Here is a 21,423-nt window from a genome sequence, read left to right on the forward strand (position 1 = left end):
TTCTCTACTATTGCTCTCTTAATCAGGGCAGTGATCCCTCAGCAAGAAAGGGATAACAAGTGTTTCCACTTCTGCCTCTGTCTGCATTTGCAAGTTCTAAGCAGCAATAGCAGTTCAAACAGGTGAGTATTAAGTAAACAAGCTACCTCTGCAAGACACCCACAAAGCTCCCTACTTCACTGATGTCTTCAGACGTAAACCTGACAATTCTTCCAGTACAACACTGATCATTTTTTTCATCTTTCAGCTAGCTTCTGTTCCATTTTTGATCTGTGTTGCAACAGTGCTGTTGGGGACTTTTAAAAATTTTCTGTTCTTTGTTCTGCTTCCCTTTAAACTTGTTTTCCAGTCTCTCATCACAGATCCTGCCCTGTAATTCCTCCTATTGGCTCACTCATCCTCACTGGCTTGTTCGTTCATTTCTCTTTCTCTTGCACATCCTCACCTACCTGCTGGAAATCCCATAGCCAGGCTTCACAATGCATCTGTGCTCTTCCTGCATCTTCCAATGCATCTTCCTGTCTAAACCACCTGCCTCTCCAGTTCACAACCTTGAATGGCTTTTTCTCATCTCCTCATATGATCTCCATGTTCCGCTTTTTTCGTCTCTAGGACCATGCTATTTATTCCAAGAGATAATTGAAAAAAATGTTACTGACTCCCACTTCTTCTTGTTTTTCCTTTCTTACCATACAGCTGCTTTTTCTGCCTCTTTCAGTGCCATAACTGCACCCACATTAGTCCCACTAACGTTCTCTTATCTGAGCAGCCTTGCACTCATCCTGTCTTTTATACTTTTCTGTAGCTAATCTGGCTCTTCATTTTAAAATATACTTTAGTCCTGCTGATTTTAAAAAAGCTTTCCCCTTCTCTGCCCTGTTACTTTCCATCTCAACTCACTGAATTAAACTCCCCTTGGTTGCTCTGTGAGGTTTACTACTTTGGGCATAGGGACTCATGTTGTACCTTCACCTGGGGTTAATATGTGACTATATTAGTTTCTTGGTTGTCATTTGATGCTTTGACTTGAAGTTGTTTGTGGCAGAGCCTATCTTTTTATCTTGGGTTTGCAAAGAACTGAGCATGACTGTGTTCCCTTCCTCAGCTGGAGCTGCGCAAATGATGACAGAATGATGAATTCAGTATGTTAACACTGCCATCCACTGGCTGTCTTCTATCATGACATTTTTATATATTTATGTCTATATTTTTATATTTTTAAATATTTATATTTTAATATATATTTTAAGATATTTAAATATATTTTTATATATTTTTATATTTGACTTTAAAACTTGAAGTTTTGTTTGTTTCATCTGCTCCTACTGAAATGGAATGTATTATTGTAAGCACACTATTTGAGAGTAATGGAAATTACAGAAATCTTTATGGTATGTTCTGTCCAAATACAAGATGCATGCCTTTTTCTTTGCATTTTGCTTTACAAAGTGAAATATTGAGGTTGGTAACTCAAGTACTGAAGAATCAGGAGATTCTAGGTTAAACTGTTATGCACAATTAATTCACCTGCATTACCTAAATTACGTGTATGTTTTGTAATATTCTTCGCTCATACTTAAGAAACATGCAATACCTAAAATTAAGCATGAATATAAATACAAAAGGGAAATAGGATAATTTGGGAGTAATCTAAAATTTGTGTAATACTTCCCCTGACAACTCTTACAGCCTTCACCTCATTCAGGAATGTCCTGAACCGCAGTGGTTTCTCTATTTTAACAATCTTCAGTGGCTTTCCCTTCCATGAGCACATACAGTTTCTCCTTGAACCCATATAGACAGAGCTTTGTGGCGTTTTTTCTTTATCTTTCTTTCCTCACCATTTTATCTTTTTTCACTTTCTCCTCTTTTATTCCTTGCTTCTCTTTACTTCATTTCTGTGACATTATAATTAGGCTTACTGAGATATGAATAATACTCCATGGTTAAAACAACTTGCCTTTTACGTTTCCTAATGTACTCCCATACTAAACAAGGACAGGAATATCTACCTTAGTACAACAGCTCTTCTGTGACAGGAGATTCTGAAAATCTATCTAGATGTGAGGTCCAATAAATTTTATACGCAGATGTGTTTTACGAAAATTTTGAAAGGAAGAATAGATACAAATATCAAAAGGAAAAATTGTGCTTAGTGTTTCAGTAATTCAGTTGTTTATCCAATTTACTGCCAAGTGCTGAAATATTACCCAGAATTCTAGGAAATGCAGAAGTGGAACATGAGTTCAAGGATGGAACACTAATTGAATTCTTAATTGGGAACGACACATATAAGCAACACAGTGACCTAGATTGCCCTCCTGAATGTAAAAATCTTTCTAAAAGGTATCCTGGCACAGGTGCTAAACTAAAAGATTGACTCTTGTCCATCTAAAAGAAAGGTTATCTGTCAGAGGAAGATTTGCTGGAAGGGTGTCACTATTTGCAAGTGAAATGCGCTTTTCCTTAAGACAAGGCAAGATGGATTGGCCTCTTTCTTAGTCATTTTGTCTCAACCAAAATTGGTCTGCACTGGGCACAAAGCTTACTAAGTACTTCAATGTACTGGGCTTAACTGAGGTATGGACCTTACACAAACCCTCTGTAAAGGCATGAATTTTTCTCATCTTGATGCTTACATGGAAAAAGAGCTATAATTAGATGGACTAATCAACATGTCTAAATCTAGTATGTAGGCTGAAAATAGGAGTGTTCAATTATAATTACCGCAAGTTAGATATCAGGTGAAATTTCACTCATTATTATGAAAAACTTTTTCCTTTTTTGTGCATACTCTGTTATTTTTTTAAACAGGATATTGATTGGGTTTTGCCTGATTAAAAAACATTTTTAAAAAATTAGTATTCTTTATTTCTACTACTTAGAAGTGGCTAGATGCTAGACATGCTTTTAGTGTCTTACAAATAAGCAAGATATTTGCATCTGACTTCCACTACCCATGCAACCTGTGGTCTGTACATATTTGAAAAGTGTGATCCACTAGCAGAAAATACACACATCACAGAAGACTAGCGAGAGAGTGAAAGAATAACTTTCCAAAGGTCTTTTGTTAAAATTTTGCCTTTTAGTTAAAAGGGTATTTGGAATAATTTTTGCTTCTCATTAATTTATTAATTTCTTCCAGCTGGTAAATCTTTTCTCTAAAACTCTAAAAATACCTGGTACAAATAAATGGAATCTTTTTCTTAAGAGCCGTAAGAAGCAGAAATTGAGTTTGCATCATTTCTCTTGAAAAGAACTTAACAGTCAGGAAATCAGAGTTCTCCTTGGTGTTTTGATACTACAGTATTGACTGTCTTCACTATTCTGTCAAAGCTAATAAAGTGTATAAACACATTAAGTACACTCTCATGATACACTTACTTTCAGAAAAACTGCAGAAACAAGTACAAGCTTCATTAAATAAATAAACAATTATCCATGATTTCAGTAGCATAAGTGATTACTGTCTTTGATTTTTAAAAGGTATTTCTTCTGGCTGGAAAAATCTTAAGACAGAGGACAAAACACAGGCTAAAAGTATTTTATAATGTACTTACATATCACTGGCAATGGAGGAGTTCCTGGACATGGACTTTGGAGACAGGTCATAGTCACTGTCTGACCGGTAAAGGAATGACTCCCTACGTTGACTGTGGACAAAATTTGCCTGAAGAATTAGCCCTGATCCAGGGCTCGTCATGGGATCCAAGGGACTTCGTCCCGATGTTGTACCATTGTCTACATCGAAACTGCAAGAAGAAAGAAGAAAAAAATTTATGTCATTGACATAAGAATTTTGAAAGTTGTAAACACTCTTCTGACAAATTTATCACTACTTAATTGCTTCTTGATAATAATGGGGAAATAAAGACCTGGTGAGGTCCACTGTTAAGCCAAAAACCAAAGGCACACAAGAAATATACTTTAAAATTGCTGATAACCAAAAAGAACAAGTCTGAAGGAAAATAAATTTGATAGATAAAAAACACTATTAGGAATACAGGAAACCTTTATGATTCTCTGCATGTAGAGTATCCATGAGCTCTACACCTGAGGAAACATGATGTTTCATTGTTTTCTTCTTTAGGCCCCATCTCTCCTGAGTTGGACTGTCACTATCCTGTCTCCCACTGTTGAGGCAGTTGAGGGCTCTTTTCTTAATGAGTACCCAACCCTAATATTTTATTACTACCCAAATATTTCAAGAACATTATTTTGTTTTATCCCAATAAACAAAGCACTGGTGTGGTATTAAGGTGTATGTGTGTGCCTGGGCATGTTTGCATCCATTAGAGTTGCTACTTTACAACCAGATAGAAGAAATTAGTTCTTTGCTCACTGCTAAGCAGTGTGACTTCAGTAGCCGTTTGTGTCTTTGAACCACACATTTAGATCCAGTGCTTCTAGCTATTTTATTTTCGACATAGCGCTGAGAGATATGGTGTAGTTGGGAACTGTCAGTGCTAGGTTAACGGTTGGACTGGATGATCTGCAAGGTCCTTTCCAACCTAGATGATTCTGTGATTCTGTATTAAGAGTGGTAAACAGGCTTATCATTCCTAGGGAACACTGCCATCATAAGAGGCTGAAAGAAAGAGAATGAAGAAGAAGATGCTCTTTCACATAGTCTGTGACGTTTCCACAAAGGGCTTGAAAATCAGTGCAAAGACCTGAATGGGAGTCTGCAATCAATTAGAAACTAGCATAGGGTGGGCAGTGCTGGGATGACATGCTCATGGGAACCTGTGTAGCTTAGCAGCCCGACAGCTGGATTTGGTGCCATATGGAGTCTTTTTGGAATATGTGGCTCTGTTTTTAGACTTAATGTGTTGTGGTCTGCAATCTCAGAGGTTACAAATGTGTGGATTAACAAGATTATGTCTCCATCTGATGAGATGGAGCACATTTTATCCAGCAAGAAGTGGAAGATGACTTTTGTTTCCCTAGTTGGCTGTGTCTATAAAATCAAAAGATGGGTTTTAGTTTTACAATATAGTGGGCAAGGTGTGCATGGACCTTGGCTTATAACTACTTTACTATTACTATTTGCCATATTAATGGGAACTTAAATAATACTGCTAAAGCATTTAGGATTGAAGGATGAACAGAAGATCTTTCACATGATTTTTTAAAACATGGCTAAGTGTTAGCATCATAATATGTATTTGTATTGAACCCATCTGAAGGACTAATTCTGAAATCAGTGTTCAGGTGAAGGACATCTACTGGTTTTTAATTATATCTAATGACACCGGAAGAGAAAATATTCAGTAAACCTCAGCTGTTGATTATACTTCAGCCTGGCGCAGGTGTCACAGCAGGTACATGCTACTCTCTGCACTAGCTTGTTTCTTGCTGTCACCTACCATTGATCTGAGGTTGCAATGAGGTTGCTGCTTTAATGTTTTACTGAAGTGACAGCATTCCCATGGCCTTTTTTTCTTTGTTAAATGAACTAATCAAAGAAACATATATTGCCTATTTTGACAGAGATTCACATTGCCTGGCAGAGAATGGGCCTTGGTTTCATGTTTTATTTCATCGTTTCATTGTTACTTTGCACATATTCCTGGAACTGCAAGCTTTCTTCTGCTCTCAGACTATATTATTTATTTTATATTCACCTTTCACAGTTTGAATGCAAGCAAAATATTTTATTTTGTTTTGTTTTTCAAAAAAACTATTTAGAAAATGGTATTAAACTTCAAGAGAGCTTAGCTATTTAATCCTCTTTTCACTGTAGTTTTCAGAACAATTCACTGTCAGTAAATCCTAATACATATTCTTCTTCCCAAATTTAATTTCTTTTCATTATGCCTGAATACTTTTTCTGTGTCCTCAAATGTGCTTCTACTACATGACATTATCAATCTCAAGATAACAAAGCTTAATCGCAAGACATCAAATGAGAGTTCTGCCACCAGCCTGCTGGGTGATCTTGGACAACACAAAGCTCCTGTTTGCCTTTCATTTTCCCTGTTCATTGCATCTTTGTGATCATTGTGAGATCTGTTCACAAAAAAAAAAAATATTGAAAAACATATTGTAAAGGGCAAGATAGCATGAATACTACAATAAAACATCTTTTGCAGCTTATACTGCCATAAGTTACTAACCATATTGGCATTACTACTAGCATGACTGCTATTGTTCATTAGCAATCAATATCTTTTGAGTTTAAATTCCTGAGTATTCCAGGAGCAGAAAATACTCACAATACCAATGAACGGTTTGGAACATCTGTGAGCTCATAGTATCTGTATTTCCTAACACTTTTATTTCACTGCTAAAATAAAATATTTTTTTCTTTAAACACCTGAAGGAACACACAGACTCCTAAACAATACACATTCTATATGTTTTGTTTTTCTATTGAGGGCAGATCTTTCATGCAATTTTAGGTAAAATAGAAGAGGATTGTTTATTCCTGTGCTCAATAAGACTAACTTGTAATGGCAGTATCATTTCAAATATATATATGCTTGCCTGAAAGCTCTAAAGCAAAAGGTAAAAGTGGGATAGAAGTAAATGAAGGTCGATGTAAGTCCGTCTCACAGCAGGAAAACTTTGCATAAGGAGTGACTATTAAATAGATTTCTTTAACAGTGAACTTAACTATTCAACAGATTAAAAGGTATTTTATTGGATGAAAGGAACATATGATTTTGTCTGAAAATTTGTTTTATTTTGTTCACCCACCATTTGCAGACATTATATGAATATTTTATTACCAGTCTTATTTCTCTCAGTCAGAAACTAAGGCAGGCTTCTGTGAATGATTTCACTGCCAGATTATAAAACAGTGATTTTTAAAAATTTAGAAGTCTATTAGATAAAACTGCAGTTTCATCGGCTGGGAAAGGCCCTGTGGTTTCCACCAGCAGATAACCAGAAGTACGTGCAAGACTTGCACATAGCTGTTGTCACAGAAATTTTATCCTGTGATACTGCGTTGTGTCCACTAGATGGGTGTCAAAAGTAACGAACGGGATCCAAATAGATCAGTGGGGATTTGGCTCATACTGCTCAACGAAAATGTCTTTTATGTAAATATACATCCAAAAAAAAAAAAAAAAAAAAAAAAAAGTTCAGTTCTACAGTCCAAGGGTAATGTGAGTACAGCACTGGTTTTCCAGAAACATATGTCTGTTAGGTTTCTAAAATGCTACAGCACTTAAGTGTCTCGTTTAGCTCTTACTGATACGTTTGCTAACACTTTCAGATGCAAAAGCCTGTAAAGCATCTAAATGAAAAATGTGTTATTACACCGAAAATCAAATAAATTGTTTCTCTGGCTGAATCACAAGTCTTATTTGCAAGAAATGGCACTGCTGGTCACACTGCATCAAATGAACAGAGAATCAGAATGAGGAATTGAAGACTTTGACACAAGTTTGTCTTTTCTTGCTGCATACATTGAAAAAAAAATTAAAGTTTAAGATACAAAATTGTATAGACTCTTTAATTTGCCTGGGCAGAAACTGCAGAAAGTCAGCTGTGGTTGCTTCATATTTATCTTTCGACTCAAGTTTTAAGCCACAGCAAGAATATGCTGTGAACCAAAAGTTATTCTGTCCCTAGCCCGTTCCTCAACTTTTTTGTAGATTTGGTGGAGGGTGGTCTTTGGAAAGGAAGAAGGAGCATGGAAGTTGCTACTGAAGGTGCAGGAACTATTTTGTTGTAGTTTCACTGGCAGAAAGCGGCCATTTAAAGACAGAATTTTCCACTGTTGTTCTTCAGACAGCTTCAGGCACTTTGCACAATGCATGCAAACTGAAGCTGCTTTTAGTGACAGGAGCATCTGGCACAGCACACATCACAGGATTTTCTACGTTCAAAAAGCTTTGCTGTAACTCCAGGGATGCCAAAGCTGTGAAAAGCCAGTGCTAATTCAGCAACTTTTGTGTCTGCATTTTGACAAAATGTTTTATGACATTAGTGGATACTGTTTATCCTTACAGACTGCCTTATTCAGTGTTTAGTGATGACAAACACAACATGTTCAGCCTTTTTTCCTTTTTTGGCTATCCATCGGGTTTGCACGTCTTGCCCACTGTGTATCATCCAGTCTCTCTACCAACATGGGGATAAAGGTGGTGAACTCTCTTGAGAGACTTCTAAGCATTCATGGCTGATCTTCCCTATGCTCCTAATAGGACAGGACATAACAACATCACGAGCAATCTTTAGGAAGATTATTAATGATTTGCTTTGAGCAATAGCAGGAATCTGTGGCAAGGACAGGAGAGGTTCTGGATACTGGATCTCAGCAGCACTGCTTCATTGTTAAAGACTGCACAGTTTCTTTACACAGTGAAAGAAACCCTCAGTGCACTTCCTTTTGTGTCCTTAAATAACGCTCTCCTACTCTCTGCAAGGTTGCTAAAAGAAAAAAGGGGAAGATCTGTGTAAAAAATATAGCTTTTAGTTACATAAGGAATAATGGCATCATAATGAATATGCACGAGAGCTTGTAATTAAGGCTGCATAGAAAATCTTAATGTTGGCCTTATTACTGAGTGTTTAACAATTTAATTCTGTAGCTTTTTGGGGATTTTTGTTTTGGTTTGGGTTTTTTTAGAGAAGTATGCAATAGTAGAAGAGGGAAGGAAATAAATTCCACCCCAAAATGAAGAATTTACAAGACTTTTTAAGAATACAAATTGCACTCCTGATATTCCCTTTAAGTCTCTCTCCATCTTCAGCCTATCCTGCCTTGGAAACTATGGGGAGGGAGAGAGGTAGGAGCCAAATGAATCAATCCTCTAGGGACACCTTATCTTTTAAGGCCATCTTTAAATATTACAGAGGGACAAGCAAGTTCTGGAGGGGCAAATTTTTTCCCCCATCAAAGGAGCCCATTGTCCTAGTGTCAAGCAATCTCTCCAGCCATCTGTCTGTGCTATGACCTACCTACACATCTCAACGTTCTTGCTTCCCATTATTTTCCCTTGGAAGCACAATCCCACCATCACACTGAATGGGTCCATTTGGCATAGCAGCTGCAATTCACTGGAATTGTCACAGAAGAGCTGCCCTGTAGCAACTGCCTTTGGGCACAGTCTTATTCAAAGCAAAAGCAAGGTAATAAAACTTTATGTCTCCAAGAAAAAGGTAAGTTTTTTATTGCTTGTGCCCTGGGACAGGAGCCCAGTCCTCAAGGAGGCAGCCTATAGCTACTGGAGAAAGGGGAGGATTGGATGGTCCTGTCAAATGCAGAATCCGAATTTGTTACTTGGATTGCTCGGGATGAAAAACCGCAGTGTGCCACCTCAGCTAGTAGAACCCACCGTGGACATGGAAGATTCTAGAGAAAGGCCACAGTGTGCCTTTCTCTAGGATTGTTCAGTATAAAAGCCCAGGGTAGGGGAAGGCTCATTCCCTGTCAGATGGGATGCTACAGGCTGAGCATAGTGTGACCCTGTGTGCATTAATTACTGTGTATCCTGGAGATGTGCATGTCTCAAATCAAAGCAGCACAATTTAAGTTTTGTTCTTAGATGTGGTGGATTTATTCTGCATTAGTTATAGGTTATTTTAGTGAGCCAGACCATTTCAGTTACTGTGGAAATCGTGCCCATCATGACCCAATTCTTCAAAAAATGTACAGAGACTCCTGATATGTCATTAGAAAGCATTTTGTATGAGGTGGACACTGATCCTTTTATATTAATTTTACAGCTTTCAGTCAGATAAGGCAGTGCAAGGAACAAATGAAGACAAAAACCTCATTCTCTGGAACAGGCATTATCTGCTAATAAGAACTGAATTTTCATTGATGCATTTTAGGAAGTTAAATTCTGTTTTACTATATACACTAAATATATTCACTGAATAATACACTGAATATATTCACCAAATAATTACAATTTCTTTGTGAAATACTGATTCTAGACACACTTTACATTCATTAAGTAGACTGCACAAACACTTTGGTTATGTCTTTATGACTTCTCTTGGGCCTTTTTATTGCTTATTAATAAACTAAGCATTAAGTTGAGCTAACAGCTGACGTGGGTGTCCCCTTTTTTGCCAGGCATTGTTATCTCCAGAGTTTAATAAAGATGAAGCTTTACAATTTTCTTTACCAGAAAGAAACAAGTTGTCACTAACAGAGCCCCTTCCATAGGCTCCCACTGGACTGTAGATGTTAAACAAGTTAACCTGCAGGATCAGAAAAAAGACTGTAAAAACCTATCAATGGATTTATATAATTGAATAACAGTCCTAAAATTTATTTCTTTTATTAATTCTCTGCTCAGAATATTTCAAAATGTTTCCTTTCTGACACTGTCTACCCAGTGATGCAGGGGAGACCACATCTGGTTTTCTCCTTCTACTTTCCTTTCTGTCTATTCCCCCATGCCTAGTAAAAACTAGGCCTCAGAAAAATGAGAGAAAAAAAAAAATGAAGAAATATTTACACTAACATTTTGGAAAGAATATCATATCAACTCTCTAAATTTGAATAAAAAAAGTCATTTATATGTTACCTGATATTTTTATTTTTCAGCAAATTGTAAGCAAATGATATTAAAAGGAACATATAATCTAAATCTGAATTTTCTTGTACCACTGGAGAATTCAAGCCAACTATCTACTTGAGGCTTTGGGTTTCCAGTTAAGCAATTCAGCAAGCAAGCCCTATGATTAACTCCATTTTAAGAGGTAGTGTGGATAGATTTTCCAGTATCAAAACTGCAAGCAAAAGAAGAAAATGTGACATTTCATGAAATCTGCTTTTAGCAGCAGAACTTGGCTTTTGCTCTTGGCATAAATGTTTTTGGAAACATTTAGAGTGTAATAAGGCTTAATACTAATATTAAAAGTCCAGGTAACAGGCAGATAGAACATGTGTAGGACAAAAAAATACACTGAAGCAAAAAGATTTGTGGGAATTAGTCTACTCAAACATGTTAGCAAGGAACTCCAACTATCTGAGCTTTTGTCTCATTTTCTAGCAAACATCTTTGAAAATGTGGCTGATAACTCTGAACAAACCGTTTCATGTTTTTTAATGAAGTTTCCAAGCAAGGAGTTTCCTGTGATGACTATTCCATATCTTCGGGCCTTTTGCTTTGAACAGTCTCCTCAAACTCAATTCAAGGTGTACTTTTCATAATGTCACCTTATTATTCTCTAATTATGCCTCAGTGGTCTATGCATTTGACATGCAAGCATTTGTTGCACTTATTAAATCAATTTGCTTGCTGTGCTTAGCCATACTGGGATTGTTTTTGTGATTCCTTTTATTCTTTCCTTGGAGAGAGAATCGTCTCTCACCTGGCAATTTTTTTTCTCTGAACTTGGCTCTTGCAAGTGAACATCTTTCTACTAATGTGATGTTCAGATAAGAATGCCTGATTCCAGATCCTGTTACATGGATTTAATATTTTGATGTTTCTCTAAAGCTGAAATAGTTGTCTTATTGCAGTATAATAAACATGCAAACAAAGAACACAAGAGAAAGAAAATGCAAAATAATTTTCAAGAAATGTGGTAATCTGTTCAGGCTTCTACTACGTTTAAGTATGGTTCTTCTGATATAATAATCCTACTGGAACTAGTATCCCCATTTTTAAATAACAAAAAACGCCACCAAGGCATCAACTGTTTTCCCCAAGGCTTCTGGTAAAATCTGTGACAGGTTGAGGTCTGAATGAGGAAATCTGCAGAAAATTAATTAAAGAATCAGAAGTATTTTGGGTAACCTGAGGTTAAAAAGGCTGAAAAATAGAACCATTTAATCCAGACATGAGAAGGAGTACGCAGCATCAGGGGTCTTCCTGAGCCGCCTGCCAGCCAGCTGGCCACAGCCACTCGCGGGCTCCCACTACTGTAGGTGCCTGTCAGCACCACTGCATTTCTGGTGGTGCAGTCTCAGCAGTACTGATGGTTCTCCACTTTATTATCATTGTTATTTAATTACAGTCTATCTGTCACCATTCATTTAAATCATTCCATGACGTTGTCTGCACTTATCTTCTGTAAGGTACCTTTTCTTTGTGCTCTAAAGTACCTTCAAAGTCTTTTTGAAAAAAAATCACTTTACCTAATTTCTTCAAGAAATTTTAGAACAACACTGTTTTTCTTGCCAGGGCAAGTTTTGATCCAACTATACCCACTTCTTTTTTTGCAGCATTACTTTCTGAGCAGTATTTACACACTGGGATACAAAACCAACTTGCACCGAGTGTGACTATATAGCATGTATTTACTGTACTTCACATTGCTATTAATTTTCTCTTATTTTAAATATATTGGAATAAAATCTCAAAGCATTTCAAAATGTTTATCTAGCAATTTATAAAAATTTGCAAACCATCCAGCAAGCATACTGACTAATCCTAATTAAAATGCACTCCCCTGAGATATTAGTGGAACACCTTTCTTCAGGAAAAACTAAAATATAAAAATGAATGTAAGATCATGGTTGAGAAGCAGACTGCTTCCAGAGAAGGAAACTCCACTGAAAGAGCTCAGCCTCCTCTTTCTGTGAATTCAGTCAGATGCCATTATCAGAAGTGGCCAAATTGCCTATATATTCTTTCTGAATTAGTGGTGTGATAAAGCAAGTATGTGGGAAAAGACATAGTTTCTCAGACCTGTAATATTTAAATCAATACCCTACATTACTGATGAAAGCACACGGAATCCAGAAAATAGGTATAAATATTCCCCAGAGCTAATACTTTTATGCATGGGTAAGCTTCCTGGCAAACACATCCTTCTGAAGAATCATCATATATAGCCACAGTGATGATAAATACTTGGTATGGCCACAGAAGATATAGTTACATGTACCTTGTGCTTAGTGGCAGAGATCTTTGGCAAAGAGTGCCCCAGCCAGAAGCTGACAGGAAAAAGCAGTCGTGGTTACTCCTGCCTACTCTCCCGTCCCAGAGAATGCAGCACGGAAGGAGGTCCAGAGAGCCAGGAGGTGCGATCATTATGACAAGAGAAAGTCCCATCCTTCAGCATCACCCAGCTCATAATTATTTGCAAAACTGAGCTTTAGCCAACCTGTCTTCAAAAAGTGTGTCTTCCAGAAAATGGGTAAGGGCTGTGGACAGAAGTCCAAAGAGAAGGTCTATAGCCCAAACTATACGAACCCTGCACATAGGAGGTAAGATGGTTTGTTTCACCAGTACAATGTGCACACACAGATACCTACAAGAGATCATGGCCAGCTTCAGAGGAGAGTGGATGGGAGGCAGCTGGATAAGAAATTGCAGTTGTTTCTTTAGGCAAAGAAAGTGTCTTCCAGTCTTCCGGTCTAAATTCCCTATGCCAATGAAAACTCCATGAAAAGGAGACATCATTATATTTGAAAAGCAACATTTTTTTTTCTCACATTGTTGTAAAATTCCTCTAATTGCAATAAACAATTGCTGGCAATAAATCACATATGAATTCTATTTCCAAAAGAATTCATGTTGGGAAATGTTAGCAGCAATTATCACTTAAAGCATGACATGTATTGTTTAAAGCTTAAAAGCTCAAGGTATTAAGAGCTTCAGAGCTCTAAAGTTTTTGTACTTTGCTCTTTTGAAATTGTTTCATTGAAATCCTTCCCACTGCAATTCCTTCTGTTTCAGTTCTTTACATTCTGGGTGTTTGGCTTTTTTAATTTGCATTTCTATTTTTTTTTCTATTGTTTTGTATTTTGCATTGTGGTTTTGTATTTAGTTTACCATATTTGCTAAATTTTTAGCTGCTTGCACTTCCCTAAACTTCTACGAAATGTATCAAGGTTCACTTCATGATTTGGGTTCAGGAAATCCTTGCTACAGCTTTGCCATGTACAATCATCAACCTTTAAAGGGAAACAAAAAAGTCAGGAGATTGACTTGAAAGGTGCAAGACTGGAATATCTTGAGTGTATGTGCTGATACTGTATATTTTATACTGCTTGTGGACCCTGAGCACAATCATTGGTATGTCAAGAAAGATAATTCTTGTCACGAGTGCAAAAGTAATTATAATCTACAATAATGGATCATTTGGGCTTATTTTTCCTTATTTTTATTACATTATTTTAATGCTATATTATATTATTTTAATGCCAAATAACATTACCTAAGAGGGCTGCCTGACACTCCACATTATAAGAATGTGTTTTCTTTTTACCATTACTAAATTCTGTCCAGTGGTGCTGAAATTTTCCTTCCAATTTTTTTGAGGGAAAATGGGTCAACTGCTGATGAGAAAGTGTCAGAGAAATGTGGTTTTTTTCATATTTAAAAAAAACATCCTGGAAGCTGTTTTGTGAGATATTCTAGCGAATCACATTTGGCAGCAGAGAAGTGGAATTTAGGCAAGTGTCTGCAAAATGCCTTTTTTCCTAATTCTGTGAACATCTTCATAAATTTCAAAAAGTTATAAGCTTAGGCCAACCTTAAGTCAGTAACATCATGCATCTGCATTATTGAAAAATATTAAGTGACACTATATTACTTTTAAAAATCTTCTGCCTTGCTCGGGGTCTAAGAGGGCTCTGAGGAACAAGCACCTGTCAGTGGGATATTTGTCTCATTCACTTCAGAAGGTGGGTACTGAATCAAGCAAAGGACTGCAAAAAGGTAAAAGTGCTTTTATCATCAAGAACTGGTAATAATATTTGCCTGAGCTGCAGAGCACCTGATACTGAACTAGTCACTTACACCAACTTTATCATACGTCACTAATAATGTGTTTCTCATTATTGAGGTATCCACTCTGAATGGCTGTTGCTTCAGCCATGTGGGCATCAGCACTTACAAATACAGATTAATTCAGAACATAGGAGCAGCTACTGGATGGATCAGAGGTAATCAGATCCACTATTCTGTCCCTAGTAGTGGCCAAAAGCAAATGCCAATGGAAGAGGGTAAGAAGAAGCAAGTAGAAGTGATACCTCCCCAGTATATCCCAGCCCTTCAGCATTCTCTCAGCCTTTCATGATAACCATCCTCTCTCTATATGAATCATTCTATGACAAGTAGATCAAAAAAATGAAGTCCTAGACATCTCATTTTGGATATTCAATTTAGGGAATACTTTCATTTTAATCTCTGTTTTAATTCTCCTTATGTTAATCAAAGTTGATAATACTTCCTCATATCACATGGGTGACATGAAAATTAATTTAATCATCTCTGAGAAGCAGTAAGGTATCAAAGTGATGAACACCATAGAAAAGCCAATGTCAGCACTATAACTGGTTTTCCAATAAATAGGTCTGAACAGCAGGTTGTCAATAAAGCACGTGGCCATATTATGAGAGCAGCAAGAAAATAACAGAATACCAAATACCTCATGAATTGAGTTGCATTCTGAGCACTCACTGAAGTAGAAGCAGTAAGGATTCATAAAGGTAAAGGCTTTAGCAAATTATTTATGCACAGGACTAAACCAAGGTTCCTAAGTCAATCATAATGTTGGCATTTCCTTCTTTTGTGCTTGAGTTTTCAATCATAATAACATGGATATGAGGTTATTGTGTATACATTTGTGCACATGTTGGAGGGGTGGCCTAATCTCTCTAAACTCTTACATTTGCCATTGTTTTTCTCCAATTTTCTTTTTCAACCTACTGTAGCACTATTAACAGCCATTACTGGTAGATCATCAAAAACTTCAGACATCAAATGCAGTGTTGGAGATTTGCTTTCTAATGGTTAGTATACAGATGAACGAGTGCATGTTCCATTTTTGTTATAATGCATATTTGATTAACCTCATCTTCTGAAGACTTCAAGATCGCTGGGACATCTCATTCATAGTATCGTGATTAACTACTATTGTAACATAAGCGTGTTCTCACTAAAATCTCTTGTGCTCCTATACTGTCAGTGAAGCTTCTGTTAATAACTGTAAGATCCCTACTGCACACATGACTGTTGGATTATGAAAGCAAAAGCTATAAAGCAAAAGTTGTAAAGCTATAAATACAGTGCTTTAAGTATTAAGAAAATAATGTATTATGAGGTGTAAAATTACCATACATATTATGCAGCTCTCATCTGGTAAAATAACTAAATGACCAGAAGTCTGTAAGTTCTCAAGAACTATTCACAAATTAACTAGAAACAAGAAAAAAGAAAACACTAGCTGCTACAGTCTTCAAATGCCACACACAGAGCTAAGCTAAGCACGTGTCACCAAAGAAATGAGTCTTTCTCTGTGGAGGAATGCAGTAACAGAAATATCAGTTTACACTCTTTACTTGTAACAAGGCATTTTTTTCCGGCATTAAACAAACTTGGAAGCAGATTTGATGCAGTGGGTTGAAACAGGAACTGAAAAAAATACACAGTGATCTGACAAGCCAAAAATCATTGTGTATTGCAAAACAAAATCAAACATTTCCCTCACAAAGCAATACCAAAGTGTTTTACTAAAATTTACAACTCAGCCTGCCCCATACAGAAATATGTATCTACAGAACTATCAATACATTCTAGGATAGCTCAGGCTTTTCTCATCAATTACATAGCTATCTGTAAGTGCAAGCCAATTCCAGAGATGAACTTTCTGCTCCAGTTCGCATTAAGAATTTGGGAGGGGAGCAGACCAACTGCTTACTGCAGTGCTCCTCCATCAACCATCCTCGCTGCTGGATGCGCTCCTCTGCTGCCATTCACCACCAGGCAAAACGTGCTGCCTTTCCTCATCCTTTCTGCAAGCCCTCCCTCTAACACCAAAGGACTACATATTTAAACTACCAAAAGAATTGCAAAGTTTGGTCAAATCATAACAACCGAACTGCCGTTTCTCAGGGTAAGACAATTATAACGGCATCTGTTTACAAATAGAAAAAATACAAAATAAATCAAATGCATTGGAGCATCTTTTGAGTTAAATAATTTCCCATTTTCAGGAAAAATTGTGTATGATTTTTTTACTTTATGCAAAAAAGATGTTTGGCAACTTGATTCCAAAGTCTATTTTCTTGATACCGCTGTAATTTCTAAAATTGGGACAGGGCATGCCATAATTGCCGGCGCCAAGGAGGTGATTATATCACTCTCGAAACATTACAAAATGTGCAATACAAGAGACTGAGAAGGAGGAACGCCGGCACCTAGCACCAGTCCCTACAGCTGAAAAAATGTCACTGTAACATTGTTGCTTTTGGAATAAGCTTTGTCTCCAGTTATTTTCCCCTGACATCTGGTTATTGCATCGAGTGAAGTGTTCCCAGGAGAATCAACAATTCTCCCAAATAAAAATTAATTTTCAAGCAGTTCTTTTCAGTAAAACTTAACCTACATGTCCAAAGCTCTGCTAAGCTGATCATACATGTGGTCGTGTGGTTATGTGCCCTGCCCAGCTGGCATCATTGTAGATGCACCATCCATCACCATGTCTAGCCTACCATGCCCGAGCAGGACTCACAGTCAAAGTCTTTGGCTCTCAGGGAGAAACCTTAAGCAGATGTGGGGCCCCCCAGGCAGCTGAGGGAGGGAGGGACACTGCTATTTTACTATGTAAGTTATCAGGAAATCCTTTGTTTCATTCTTCTCTTTTACAGAAATGAAGTAGGATAAGAGGATACAAAAACCTTTTCTTTCACTGGATGAGTCATCCTGAGTGAATAATTTTATCCAGTTCTGTGTTTCCATTTCCCTACCTGCATAATGGATACTTTGTAAAGTGCTAAGAGCTCTGGTCATTAAAAAAAAAAAAAAATTCCTAAGAGCTAAAATTAGTATTACCAGAAGTAGTATTAAGAGCAGTAGAAATATCAGAAACACTGCTTTTGAGAACCTATCAAAAGTGGATTTGGGTGGGAAAAAGAAATTTAGAAATTTTACTGTTTTCCCTCATAGGAAACATGAAGGAATAGGAAGAACAGATGAAAATAAAGGCTTGTTTATTATTTAATTGTTTTGGTACATTTACTTTTCAAGACCTTCACATCATTAAAAATGGAGTGGAAGAAGACATTAGATCTGGTATTTCTGTAACATCTAGAAGCAAATGGAGGGGATAATGGAAAAAAAAAAAAACCAAATCACCCAAGGGAAAAACAAAAAACAGAGAAAGAGAACCTTCACTAAAAATTTATTATAAGAAACCTGATGAAAAAAAGTTTGAAAAAGAAAAAAGGAAAGAAAATCTTTTCCACTTCAGATGAGAAGTTGGTTAGATTTTTTAAAAAATATGGCTTTTATTTTCTGTCTACTCTATGCTGTACAGGACACAAAAAATCATTATGAATTCTCCTTTCAGGCAGAATGAGATGATTTTTTTTTTTCCAGAATGACAAAAAAAAAGACTATAGAATTTTTTAAAAAATAGTTAAGCAAGAGTAATTATTGCAGCACATGAAACATTACTGAGGTCTAAAGGAGAAAAACCTGACAGTGGCCAAATATGTGCTTGGCATACCTTACTATACAGCCCTGCCAGGACAGCACGTGGGCAGGCATCTCCTGCTGGAATCTGGTAATTGTGCCTTAAGGAACCTGGACAGTACATATTTTCCTGTACTATTCTTTTTTTACCCCCTCCAGCCATGGCTCTTTGCCAACAGATGAGAACCTACCCATCCATGGGGAAGACATGCTGTTTAAAAGGATAGCCAATTAAGCAGGCATGTGTACTATTTTCTTCTTTGTAATTGTTCTTTGAGTGTTAAAAGTTAAGGCAATAGAGACAGAAACTCATCTTCATCTGACCTCTCTAATGCATGAATGAAGAGGCACAAGTGAAATACCAATACAGTTTTTGCTAATAAAACTTGTGTCAACATAAAAGTTCAACTTAGAAATACTATGCATAAATTTTCAGAATATTCATGGGTTTGTACAGTTTCAGAGATTTCTACAAGGATGCTTGAGAAATGAAGTATTTGATTAAAACAAAGCAAAATCCTCAATGAGTATTTAAAGTAGAGAAGAAAGGAGGGCAAGTCTCTGCTTATACTTCCAATATTAAAGTTCATAAAATTCCCTGACACCTGAGAAAGTGAAATAACCAATAAGGGGAGTATCTGTATATTTTTAGTCTTCATGAACTATTATGTTTCACAGTAATGTTTGTGATTGTCTCTGTGTTCCATCCTTTCTGGAAAGTTGGATTTAATTTATTTTCCAAGCAGCTGCAATAAAGAATATTGCACAAGAGCTGACCGTGCAAAGCTAAATTTCAGGAAATGGGCCCTTTTCTTTTGTTCAATGAATAAATGTCGAGGCTAATTTAACATCAAAAGAGCTAGGAGGTTACTCTGAAACCAGATGCTGACCCTGAGCGGCACAGAGAGTACAGCAATGTCAAAGAGGTTCAGAAGGCTGCTCTCAAAATTTTTGTTCACCAGGATTATTATGATAAAATCTGTAACATGATGGAGAATATTCACACACTTAGAGAGGAAGAGCAGCAGGCAAAGGTGGAATGGACTGGACATGTGTGTAGAGAAAGGGGAAGAAATACAACAAAGGATCCTTATCCTGTAAACTCATCCTTTTTAGCACATAAATATCTCTAGCAAACAAAATTCTACTTAATAATACTTTTCATGAAAGATTGATGAAAAGGGATGTGGTCATGAGCAAAAGTACATTTCAAGAGCTGATAGCTCTTAGATTTTCTTCTCCAGTTAAAACAACTGCAGTGGATTTTTAATTAATATTATTATTTCATTATTACTGTATTTCAGTAGTCTCTGCCAAGGAGTTTTGAAAGTAACTGGAAAGTTACTAGAAAGTAACTTTGTTTTGTCATTTTGGATTTCTAATTGCAAATGAATATTAAAATTAAAATAAAATCTTATTTTGAAGCAAAAGCCCGATTACCATGATCAGTATCTGAAACAGAAGAATTGGCGAAGGCAGAGAGAGAAGCCGGTCTATCTTAGTGATAGAAGAGTTACAGTGTTTTGCTTTCAATTACAAGGAATTATACAGGACTTCTATTTCTGTAGCAATAACAATAAGAAAATAACTACAGGTTAGGAAATCAATCAATTTTAGGTGACTAAGCAAAAGGTTCTGAAGAGCTACTAGAAACTGAAAAATGCATGCTTCCCATCCATCTAAAACCATGTAATGATACTGACAGCATAAATAAAAAGTTATATTTTACTGTTGAAATAAATAATTGTGAGAAAGTTGCAAATACACAATATCAGTAACAAAGACATAAGATCATCTTCCTGACACAGAGGGAATGCATTTCTGAGGTGGAAAAGGTGTTTGGACAAGATGAAAAGCTGTGATGGCTTTACAAAATGTAATTTCCTAGTTATTCATTTCCAGCCTTTTCCAAGAATGGAAATTCCAAGAAGAAAAAATATTGCTTCACAGCTGTGAATGCCCTGCTTGCCAAAAATGCAAATGTAATCACTATCTGTGAATCACAGACAAATGATGGCACTGCTGATAAATATGAGTAAGGACTTAATGGAAATATAGACCTCTAGAGCTGAAAGTCAGATTCATTTGGAAGGGCTATCTGTGCGTGTGCATAACAGCAAGCACATCAGTTGTAAACTGGCTGGTACCAAGAGGAACATAAGCATAAGAGATAAAATCCTTTTAAGAGATTAAATCCTTTTAATAGACAGTTGTGGCATTTGGGTTGCCACAAATGCTAAGATTTTATGAAGGCTTCCATAACCACTGGGGGTTCAAAGAATGGTTCCTAGCATTTTTCCAGCTCAAATCTCTGGCCCTTAAAGAATGGAAAACAATTAAGTCACTAATCATATTGTTAGCAAGCCTAAAAACAGTGCCTGCGCCACTATTGACTGAGTCACTTCATATGTTTTCTCAAATGTCCTGGACCCTACATGGCATTGAATATAAACAGTCATTTCGGTCATACTGAAACCTAGGCAAGCATGGGTCTTGGCTTAATAGTATGGAATTCAGAGCACACAGCACCGAGGTGGCTATCACGGGACAAGAGTGGCATTAAAATAAAGACCAAACCAGACATTGGCTTGGCCAGTGTTTCCAAGAGAATAAATCAGAAAATAAACTTCTGCAGACTAGGCTAGAAAGGGCACAGCTTCAATACCACTGAGTCAGACAGTGCTCATTAAATGAAGGGCATCTGAACAGTTTGATTGAGAACTGACGCAGAATAGGCTGCACTTTTAAAAAGTAATTAATTATGCAATTGTAGTGCCTACCACTGATTATGAGCAAGGTTTGAACCAGGGGTCCCATTGTCTTTGATCCATGTATTCTCTTACTATGTCTTCCAAAAATATCCTAACATTTAAAAGACCTCTTATGCTGAGTATTTTTCCACTTAAGTGTTGTAATTTTTTTTTCCCTGTATTGCTCCTTGATTCTTGTCAGATTTCTTCTGTGTACAAATGAAAGATTAATATCACAGGGATTTCCTGTGATAACAGGTAACATTGGTAACAGCCTGGTAAAAAGCTTTACTGTCCTTGGGTTCTAAGTCACTGATTTCTTTCTCTTG

At 36.7% G+C, this 21,423-nt stretch overlaps 1 protein-coding gene across 8 annotated transcripts in view; it reads right to left on the minus strand.

Moving 5' to 3' along the window:
- The window catches only part of PDE4D (phosphodiesterase 4D), a 422,326-nt gene that overhangs the window by 122,022 nt on the left and 278,881 nt on the right, over positions 1–21,423 (minus strand). For 5 of the 8 annotated variants that reach the window (XM_074811999.1, XM_074812000.1, XM_074812004.1 and 2 more), the window contains exon 2: positions 3,561–3,752. In XM_074811999.1, coding sequence (XP_074668100.1) covers positions 3,561–3,752 — 192 coding nt within the window. Of the gene's footprint in view, positions 1–449; positions 620–3,560; positions 3,753–21,423 lie in introns of those variants that run through there. The other 3 variants (XM_074812005.1, XM_074812007.1, XM_074812006.1) reach the window with 3 other exon arrangements.

The sequence above is a fragment of the Strix aluco genome, chromosome Z (genome assembly GCF_031877795.1).
Source record: "Strix aluco isolate bStrAlu1 chromosome Z, bStrAlu1.hap1, whole genome shotgun sequence".
NCBI classification, from domain to species: domain Eukaryota; kingdom Metazoa; phylum Chordata; class Aves; order Strigiformes; family Strigidae; genus Strix; species Strix aluco.